Raw genomic sequence first — 10439 nt, 5'->3', positions numbered from 1 at the left:
TGATAATGCTACCGCAAACCAAGTTAAACATGATACATTTTGGTGATGTTAAAATAACAAAGGACTTTAGATTGTTGTGGAGTGTTAAAAATAAGCATAGGGTCTAGGCACAATGACTCATCACTGTAATACCAGTACTTTGGGAGGATCATTTGAGGTCAGGAGTTGGAGACCACCCTGGGCACCATAGTAAGACCCATCTCTACCTACAAAAAATAAAAAATATGAACTGGACGCGGTGGCTCAGGCCTGTAATCCTAGTACTTTGGGAGGCCACGGTGAGAGGATTGCCTGAGCCCAGGGGTTCAAGACCAGTCTGGGCAACTTGGCAAGACCTTGTCTCTACAATAAATCAAAAAAATTAGCCAGGCGTGGTGGCACGCAACTGTAGTTCCCGCTACTTGGAAGACTGAGGCGGAAGGATTGCCTGAGCCCAGCAGGTCGAGGCTACAGTGGCTATGAGCATGCCACTGTACTACATTCTGGGCAACAGAGTGAGACTCTAACTCAAAAAAATAAAAATTAAAATACAGGAGCTGATAATGGCTGTTAACTCCCTCTGTGGTGATAAGGATTAGAGAGGACAGGGTATGCTGTGGAAGGTTCATGAAGCACCAGGTGTTCCTGCTGTTTCTCAACCATTATCCGAGGGATTCCTGGCTGAGAGCTGGGGAACTTTGCACAGGCTATTTGCTTGCCCCGGCCACTTTTCTCGTTCCCGGATTTCATCTGGACTTCATTCAGGTCTCTGCTCAATTGCCATCTCGGTGTCTCATTACAACCCAGCATGGCGTATTGTCTGCCTGGCGCAGTGGAGTGGAAGCATCATAAAGGCAGGGCTCTCTGGCTATATGCCCCTGTGTGCCCAAGCCTGGCTCATGGCAGAAGCCTGATACGTGCCTGTGGGGCACACGACTGACATCTCCCTGTTTCTCCACAGGGGAGGTGACCGTTTTGGATGCAAGAGTGAGCGTGCCCACCTGGGTGAGGGGGCAGAGACAGGTGAGGGGCGCTGGGGTCAGGCATGTTGGGAGAGGGAGAGGGTCCCACTGTGGAGAATGGGGGAACGAGCACTCAGATGCCTCAGTGGTGAGCGGCTGAGGCCCTTCTTCTGTGGTTCAAAAGCCCCTTTTGTGGGGGCTTCAGTGGAGCAAGGAGAAGCAATGAAGTTGTCAGTGGTTCCACTCTTTTACAGTAAGAAGGGTTGCCCATCTACTGGAAAACACCACAACATTCATGCAGAAGAAGGAAATGAGCACTTTCCTCCAGCAGAGAAATTGGAATCCAAATGGAAGATGAAGTTCAGCCCGTTAAAGCTATGATAGTAATGGGCTAGGCGCAATAGCGCATTCCTGCAATCCCAGCGCTTCAAAAGGCTGAGGTGGGAGGATTGCTTGACCCCAGGAGTTTTGAGACCAACCTAGGCAACATAGCAAGACCTCGTCTCTACAAAAAAATTAGTCGGGTTGTTGGTTCATACCTGTAATCCCAGCTACTTGGGAGACTGAGGTGAGAGAATTGTCTGATCCCAAGAGGTGAGGCTATGGTGAGCCATGCGCATACCACTGCACTCCAACCTGGACAATAGAATGAGACTCCAACTCAAATAAATAAGTAAATAAAGCTAATAACAATGGCAATGATTTGGTGAGGTGGGAGGATCACAGAGTGTGATACGGGCCAGAACCCTGGCATGCTGTGGGTAGCCAGTGAACTAATCTGTTGAGTCATCAGTCTGTCTCCTACTCTTCAGGTATGCCACCAGGAAGTGTGTGAGTTTGGACTGGGAAGAGAGTACAATGACCTGTCCTCATGGAGTTGACTATCTAGTGGGGGAGACCGGTATAGACCTCCCATTAGCAGCGTCTACCAGACTTGGAGTGGGAGCCCTGAAGAGTGATAGGAAGGAGCTAGCCAAATGGAAGGGGGGGTGTTGTCAAAGACCCCAGCAGAGGGACCAGCCTACACAAAGAGGCTGGCCCACCGGGGCCTAGCTTCTCCCAGGCCAGTGGGTGCCTAGTGCAACTGGAGCTAGAAAGGGGAAACTTGGAGGCATGCAGGGCACTTTCCACTGTATCCAGGAGGAGTCTGAGGCCCAGGGAGAGGGGCCTTGTCCCAGGGTGACCCAGCAGGTGAGCACTGGAGTCAGGACTAAAACCCAGGGCACCCAGCCCCAGGCTCCGCTCTATTCTCCACACGTGCCTGAGTCATGTGGGCAGCACCTTTGAGGTCTAGTTCTCAGGACACCATCCATTGGGTAGTCACATTTGATTCTTACAACAACCTTCTGTCCAGTTCTCAGAATTAGGAAACTGAGAATCACTTGGTTGAACAAAGCTCAGCAAGCTTTCATGTGTCTGCCCAGCTCATGTTGGGCAGAGCCAGATAGAGCCTCTTAGCTACAAAGCCATAGTTTTGTCCATTGCCCATTACCTAGAGCATGTCCCTGCCCCAGGCAGGGGCCACTGGTCATCAGGACAAAATCCTAGTTGTCTTACTTGTCAAATTAGTTTAAATTATTATTGTAATTAGCTCGGCGTGGTGGTGCATACCTATAGTTCCAGCTACTTATAAGACTGAGAAGGAAGGATCACCTGAGCCCAGCATGTCGAGGATGCTATAGCTGTGAGCATGCCACTGCACTCCAGCCTGGGTGACAGCATGAGACTCTGACTCAAAATATATGTATATAATTACATATATATTATATATGTTACTGTTAGGAATAATAAGTCTCATGTTTTAAGTAGTTTTTTTTTTTAACTCCTGCAGATCACTTTCACAGACTTAATCTTTGTTTGTAAACACTGAGTGAGATTAGGTATTTAGGTTATTTTATAAAATAAAAAGAGACTGAGGCACAGGGAGGCTGACTGACTCACCAGTTTGAGGTCAGTCCCAGTGGAGATTGACTATAGTATGACCTATGGTAGGGTGTGTGTGAGAATATAAAACAGTGGTGTCTGTTCTTTTTTTTTTGAGTTGGAGTCTCACTCTGTCGCCCAGACTGGAGCGCAGTAGCCGATCCCGGCCACCGCAGCCTCGACCTGCTGGGCTCCGGCGATCCTTCCGCCTCAGCCTTCCGAGTAGCCGGAATTACAGGTGTGCGCTACCACGCCTGGCTGATTTTTTGATTTATCGTAGAGAAGAGGTCTCACCTGCCCAGGCGGGTCTCGAACCCGCGGGCTCAGGCAATCCACTCACCTCAGCCTCCCAAAGGCGCGGGATTACAGGCTGAGCCACCGAGCCCGGCTGTGTCTGTTCTTAAGATAGGAAGATTGTGTGTCTGTCCTGTGAGCAGGAGATTCCCAGCCTGACTCTGAGTTGTTACACTGTTACGCACATAAGTCGTGCTGATATAAACTCCAAGAATACTTCAGAGCTTCATCTTTGTCCTCCTCCTCCACTCACCTCTTCTCTGGGCCCTGGAGTAGCCTGCCAGGGCTTCTCTCACTTGTTCCAGGGCCTGATGTCAGAAGCCATGGACCAGCCAGCTGGGGGTCCTGGAAACCCAACGCCAGGAGAGGGTGGTGATGGCAGCATGGAGCCGGGCACCTGCCAGGAGCTTCTGCACCGACTGCGAGAGCTGGAGGTGTGGCATGAGGCAGGGTGGGCACGGAGGTGCCAGCCAGAGCCCTGGGGAGCCAGGGCTGCCCCTCCTCTGAGCTTGGTGTGGCTTGTCTGGGTACAGTGGGCCTTCCTCTCAGCTGGTGTTGCCAGGCTAGAGGAAAGCTGAACGTTTCTTCGCAGAGTTCCTCTGAGAAGCCCTATCCTTGCCCTTAGCTCTCCAGCCCTGAGGCAGCTCGGGGACAAGAAGCATGCATGGGGTGGGCTGCCCTAACCCCCAGATGTCTCCCTTCTTTGCCTCTCTTCTCCCCACTTTCATACAACTGCCAGTTCTAGGGAGGGGGTAGTCCAAGAGACCACAGGAGAAAGGGGCTGGATGATGCAGGACTCAGAAGTTGAGAGACCCTAGCCCTAACCCTAACCCTTACCACATTCTTAAGGCCCTGTTCTCCTCTCCCCAGCCTGCTCTGCCCACCTCCTGAGGAAATAAGATTTGCTTCTGGCACCTCCCAGCTCAGGTCCTCCTGACCACTGTGTCTCCCCAACCCCACTGACTGAGTTTGGAGTTTACAGAAAACCTGCCCATCTGAGCCCTGCCCTCCTGCTGCCCTTGGTCCATCTGCATGCCTCCCATGTGATAATCTGGTCACAGCCAAGAGCTGGAGCAGAGTGTAGCTGGTAGACTCCTTGTCTTCCCTTCCCAAAAGGAATGTGCCCCAGGGAAGAATAGTTCCCAAAGCTTCCTTTTTGCCCTCTTCCCCCTTCACTCCTGCAGGCAGAGAACTCGGCACTTGCCCAGGCCAACGAAAACCAGCGGGAGACTTACGAGCGCTGTCTGGATGAGGTGTGAGGGCTCTGTGGTGGGACTGATCCTGGGACACAGCTTGTCTGTGCCAGGCAGAAGCTAGGTCAGCTGACAGTTCTGCCTCGGGGCTTTCTGTTTCCAGGTTGCCAACCACGTGGTGCAGGCGCTGCTGAACCAAAAGGTGAGTAGCCACAGGAGACATTCTCACCCCCAAACCCAGACACCCTAGGAGAGGCCCTGGCAGGAGCAGTCTTTTCTGGGGACCCCCAAGCCTGCTCAGCCAAGCTTTCACTGAGGGCTTGGAGAAGATGGCCTGTTGCCCTCCAGTGATTTTCGTCCCCACTACCAACCTTGGGCAGGTCCATAGTATCCTAGCTGGAGACAGGGTGAAACTAGGTAAAGTCAGGTCTCTGAGCTATGGCCATTGATTTGGGCTTGAATCCTCCCCTTATCCTGGGCCCAGCTGACTTTTCCATGTTGTAATGACCCTTAAGGCAGTGTTGATGTTGTGAGCATAAGTAGCATATAAATATTTACTATCGGCTCATATCTGCAATCTCAGCACTTTGGGAGACTGAGGCGGGAGGATTACTTGAGCCCAGGAGTTCAAAACCAGCATGGGCAACATAGTGAGACCTTATCGCTACAAAAAAAAAAAAAAAAAAAAGAATTAGCCGCATGTGGTGGTGTGCATCTGTGATTACTGCTACTCTGGAGGCTGAGGCAGAAGGATCGCCTGATCCCAGGAGGTTGAGGCTGCAGTGGGGGATGATTTTGCCATTGAACTCCAGCCTGGGTGACAGAGTTAGACTCTAACTCAAATAAATAAATACTGTGGATAACTCTTGGCACGTGGGCCACTTTGGCCCCTTCCTCTGCCTTCTGTGAGCCCTCCTTTGATGTGTGGTTTCTAAGAGGCAGGGGGTTGGCTCCAGGGATGGGAAAGGTGACAAAGAGAATGAGATTGACCCTCCACCAGGGGTCAGAAACTTCAGAGCATTTCCCATCCCCAGAAGATGCACCAGCTGCAAACATTGGCAGGCTCAGATCCCTCATGGGAAGAGGTTGCAGGAGAAAGGCTTGCCCCACAGAGGTCCTGGGGCCTGTAGGTGGGACCACGTCTGCTGCTCTGATGAAGAGGACCATGCTCACACATCTCTCCCTCTCCGGCCGTCCTCCCCTTCCCTTCGCCGGCCTCCTCCTGGACCCGCCCAGGACCTGCGAGAGGAGTGCATCAAGCTGAAGAAGAGGGTGTTTGACCTGGAGCGGCAGAACCAGATGCTGAGCGCCCTGTTCCAGCAGAAACTCCAGCTCACAACAGGCTCTCTCCCTCAGGTGGGCATGCACGCCTCCTGCCCTCCCACAGCTCTGCTTCCTGCCTCCCCATCCCAGGCCACAGCATAACTGTCTCTTCTCACAGGTACCTGCAGAAGCGGGCCATCAGCCGTCCCGCTCCAATCTGGGGCTATAGCCATCCAGGCAAGGCCCGCCCAACCTGATTTGTGCCTCAGATGAGGTGAAAGCCACTTGAGTCCCCGCGAACTTAGCAGTTCCCGCGAACTTACAGTTCCCTGTCTCCCGGGTGTTCCCACCAGCTAGATGGCATCCCTTATTGTTGACAGAGAAACTTTGCACTCACTCCTGCCCTGTGTGGAGAGATGGGTGGAGGCTGTATATGCAACGATTTCAAGCTTCCAAGAGGCCTCTTTGGCCACTGACATGGCCTCTTTTGGCCAGGGGAAGGGGTGGGGCTTGGTGTCATGGAGAGGTCAGGAAAGGCACTTTGTTCTGATAACCATGTTTGTACAGATAGTTGTGTATACTGACACACCACAGATTCACAGACAGTCCCCACTGCCCGCCTGCCTCCCCAGGAGAAGCAGAAGGTTCCTGGGAGTCAATCCCGGACTGAGTTAAGGTGTCACTTGAGGCGACCCTGTCAGGAACCCCCAAGAATGGAGTGAGACATGGGGCTGGGCGGATCAAGAGCAGCTCTAGTGATCTGAGGGGAACAATGGGATGTTTCTGAGGTCAGCCAGCCCCCTCCTTTGACAAGAAGAGAAGCACTTTCTGTGTATGTGCACACATGTCTGTCTGTCTGATGCACACCAGGCAGCTGTTGGCCTCCAGGCTCTAAGCAGGGAATCCCTGCACTCACTAGGAGTAGGAAGCCAGGTCCTTGTCGCCATGACAACGCTAGAGGCCTCTTCTCACCAGGCCTGTACAGAGCTGTCAGAATCAGCGGCAGTCAGGTGTGATGGCCTACACCTGTAGTCCCAGCTACTCAGGAGGTAGAGGCAGAAGGGTTCCCTGAGCCCAGGAGGTCGAGGCTGCAGTGAGCTGTGATCATGCCACTGCACTCCAGGTTGGGCAACAAAGCGAGACCCCTGATTTAAAAAAAAAAAAAAAAAGCCGGGTTTGGTGGCTCAAGCCTGTAATCCCAGCACTTTGAGAGGCCGAGGTGAAAAGATTGCCTGAGCTCAGGGGTTCAAGATCAGCCTCGGCAACTTGGCGAGACCTCGTCCCTATAATAAAAAAATTAACGCTGGGCTCGGTGGCTCAGCCTGTAATCCCGCGCCTTTGGAAGGCTGAGGTGAGTGGATTGCCTGAGCCCGTGGGTTTGAGACCCGCCTGGGCAGCAAGACCTCATCTCTACAATAAATCAAAAAATCAGCCTCCTACTCAAAAAAAAAAAAAAAAAAAAATTAGCCAGGCGTGGTGGCACACGCCTATATTTCCAGCTACTTGGAAGTATGAAGTGGAAGGATCACCTGAGCCCAGTAGGTCAAGTCTGTGGTGGCCATGAGAGTGCAACTGCACTCAGGATGGGCGACAGAGTGAGATTCCAACTCAAAAATAAAAATTAGCTGGGCATGGTAGCGCGCACCTGTAGGTCCAGCTACTTGGAAGGCTGAGCCGAAAGGATCCCTGAGTCCAGCAGGTCAAGGCTGCAGTGGCTGTGAGTGTGCCACTGCACTCAGGCTGGGTGACAGAGTGAGACTCCAACTCAAAATAAATAAATATATAAATAAAAATTTGTTTTAAAAAGTGGCAGTGACTCTGCAGTTTTCCCTGCCACAGGGCTCACCCTGGAATCCCCAGAGGCCCAGCCACACCCTTCTCAATGACTACAGATAACAGAGGGGCAGGGCTTTCTTAAATCATTTACTTTTTACCCAAATGAATTCCAAAACCTCTTGAGGTTTTGGGGCAATAGGTTTATTTTCCCCAGAGTTAAGATGACGTCATGGAAACAGCATGAACCTTGGCCTGAGATAAACTTGGGTTGGATCCCTAACTTGGCTGCTTCTTAGCTTTGTGACCTTGGGCAGATTACTTAGCTTTATGGACTGTAGTTTTTTTCTTCATAAATAGGGATAAAAATACCCATACTGCACATTGTTGAGAGGAGTCAATAAGTGGCAGCTATTTATCATTATTATTATTTTTTGAGTCAGAATCACAGTCTCTTGCCCAGGCTGGAGGGCAGATGAATGATTATGGCCACTACAGCCTCAGTCTGCTGGGTTCAGGTTATCCCTCTGCCTCAGCCTTCCAAGAACCTGGGATCACAGGTGCGCACTACCATGGCTAGCTAATTTTTTGATTTATTGTAGCGACAAGGTCTCACCATGTTGCCCAGGCTGGTCTTGAACCCCTGGGCTCAGGCAATCCTCTTGCCTCCTCTTCCCAAAATTCTGGGATTACAGGCATGAGCCACTGTTATCATTATCAACGTGATTTGCAGGTTGTGCTTGCTAGGATGAAAGCTCCTTTACATAAATGCTAGTTAAGCTTTCACTGTGGGCAGTGTCCCTGCCAACAAGTGTGGAATTAGACTGAATTGCAAGACCCTGTCTAAGAGCTGTGTCCTGTGCAGGCGAACATAACCCTGGAAGGCTAGGACTGCTGGGAGCTGAGACAGGTGCAGACTGCCATGCCACAAAGCAGAGTGCAACCACGCCATCCAAGAGGCCAGGGGTGATGAGGAGAGGTCATCAGAGAAGGGCTAAGAAAGTTCCTGTAAAGCCGGGCTCGGTGGCTCAGCCTGTAATCCCGCACCTTTGGGAGGCTGAGGTGAGTGGATTGCCTGAGCCCGTGGGTTCAAGACCCGCCTGGGCAGGCGAGACCTCATCTCTACAATAAATCAAAAAATTAGCCAGGCGTGGTAGCGCGCGCCTGTAGTTCCGGCTACTCAGAAGGCTGAGGCGGAAGGATCGCCGGAGCCCACCAGGTTGAGGTTGCGGTGGCCAGGAGACAGAGTGAGACTCCAACTCAAAAAAAAAAAAGAAAGTTCCTGTAAGGAGATGACATTGGCTCTTGATGGAAGGATGGGAGATTTTAAGAGTGAAGTTAGGGGTTGGAAAGAAGGGATTTCCTGTGGAAAGAACAGCATAAGTGAAGATCCAAGGACTGGGAAACCTGGGGATCAGTAAGCTGTGTGAAGGGACAGTGAGGGAGGCTTTTGAGCACAAAGATAAAGATAGCCAGGTGTGGTAGCTCACGCCTATAATCCCAGCACTTTGGGAATCAGAGGTGAGAGGATTGTCTGAGCCCAGGGTTTTGATACTAGCTTGGACAACTTGGCCAGACCTTGTCTCTATAATAAATAAAAAAATTAGCCGGGTGTGGTGGTGCATGCCTGTAGCCCCAGCTACTTGAAAGGCTGAGGCAGAAGGATCGCCTGAACCCAGCAGGTTGAGGCTGTGGTGGCCATGATTGTGCCACTGCACTCCAGCCTGGGCGACAGAGTGAGACTCCAACTCAAAAAAAAAGAAAAGAAAAAGATGCTATAGGCTGCCTTGTGCCCGGGAGATTGGAAGGCCACCAAACCAGGTCAAGGAGACTGATTGAGATGCTGAGCAGTGTCCAGGCCAGAGGCGGAAGATCTGGCCTGAAGGAGCTGACTGCCGCAGCCAGAGGGGAGGCTGAGAGATGCTGCACAGACAGGGCTGAAAGGCTGTGGAGACAGAGGGAGAGGGAGGGATTAAAACGTACTCATATCTAGCCAAGAAGCCTGGGAGAAGGAAATTACATTCTCAGGAACTGCGAGAGAAGTGCCCATGATTAAATCTTCCTTGTGCAGTCCCTCAGAGATGTTGCATGTGAGACCAGGCAGGGAAGACAGGCATGACAGCTCCCTGCCATCTCTTCTAAGACCATCTGAGATCATTTGTCTCAGCCATCCCTGTGATCTGGGAACAGGAAGGGGCCTTTGCGGTCACCCTGTAGGCAATAGGGGAAGGAGTCCCACCAAAAAGTAAACTAGTCCTGCAGCCAAGATGCGCACCCTGGGCTGGACCTGCCGCTGCCCTCTGGGCCCAGAACATTCCTGTTTCTCCAAAGTCCTCTGACTGGTCTCACTCTGTGCTGCCTGCTTTCACTATCTTCAAATCTACCTGTGCTGTAATCTCTTGAGGCTCCTCTTACCCATGGGTGGGGACAGTAGCAAGAGCCACACCTTGGGCCAGGAGACATCCCTTGCATGGGAAGGCCTGGCTTGGCGGGGAAGTAGGGACCAGACAGGCCAGACAGCTGCTGTGCTAACTTTACCTCTGTCTCTGCAGATCCCACTCACCCTCCTTCAGCCGCCATCAGATCCACCAGCCTCCCCTTCCCTGAGCTCCGCCGAGGGACCAGCCGCCTTGCTGCCTCTGGGGCACTGTGCTGGGCAGAGAGAGGTAGGACGGCTGGGCACAGTGGGCTGTGGCTCACTGGTGAGAGGCTAGTCAGTCAGTACTTCACTGCTGTTTCCTAACGAGTCCCTGGGGAAGGACTGTTTCCCAGCGCAGATTCTTGTCCAAGATGGAAGCGTGAGCCCTCAGCTGTCAGCCTGACACCGAGAAAAACAGATCCCCACTGGCTCTGTGAGCAAATGCACTAGAAATGTGATAAGAGTCATAGTTAACACTTAGTTAACACTTACCAGCCTCTTACTCCCTGCCAGACACTGTGTGGGGCACCTTGGATCTCACTTGTATTATCTTATGAGGTTAAACATAATTGCCAGCCGGGCTTGGTGGCTCAGCCTGTAATCCCGCGCCTTGGGGAGGCTGAGGTGAGTGGA

At 52.0% G+C, this 10439-nt stretch overlaps 1 protein-coding gene across 1 annotated transcript in view; it reads left to right on the top strand.

Moving 5' to 3' along the window:
- Positions 1 to 945: 945 nt before the first annotated feature.
- The window catches only part of NCKAP5L (NCK associated protein 5 like), a 16405-nt gene continuing 6911 nt past the window's right edge, over positions 946 to 10439 (top strand). The window contains exons 1-6 of the mRNA XM_008062266.1: positions 946 to 1002; positions 3435 to 3592; positions 4343 to 4411; positions 4515 to 4553; positions 5588 to 5707; positions 9940 to 10053. Coding sequence (XP_008060457.1) covers positions 3470 to 3592; positions 4343 to 4411; positions 4515 to 4553; positions 5588 to 5707; positions 9940 to 10053 — 465 coding nt within the window. The 5' untranslated portion in view covers positions 946 to 1002; positions 3435 to 3469. The remainder of the gene's footprint in view (positions 1003 to 3434; positions 3593 to 4342; positions 4412 to 4514; positions 4554 to 5587; positions 5708 to 9939; positions 10054 to 10439) is intronic.

This window comes from Carlito syrichta, unplaced genomic scaffold (assembly GCF_000164805.1).
Source record: "Carlito syrichta isolate Samal-C Ts95f unplaced genomic scaffold, Tarsius_syrichta-2.0.1 Scaffold305684, whole genome shotgun sequence".
Classification (NCBI taxonomy): Eukaryota; Metazoa; Chordata; class Mammalia; order Primates; family Tarsiidae; genus Carlito; species Carlito syrichta.
This window is presented reverse-complemented; position numbering and strand designations above follow the sequence as displayed.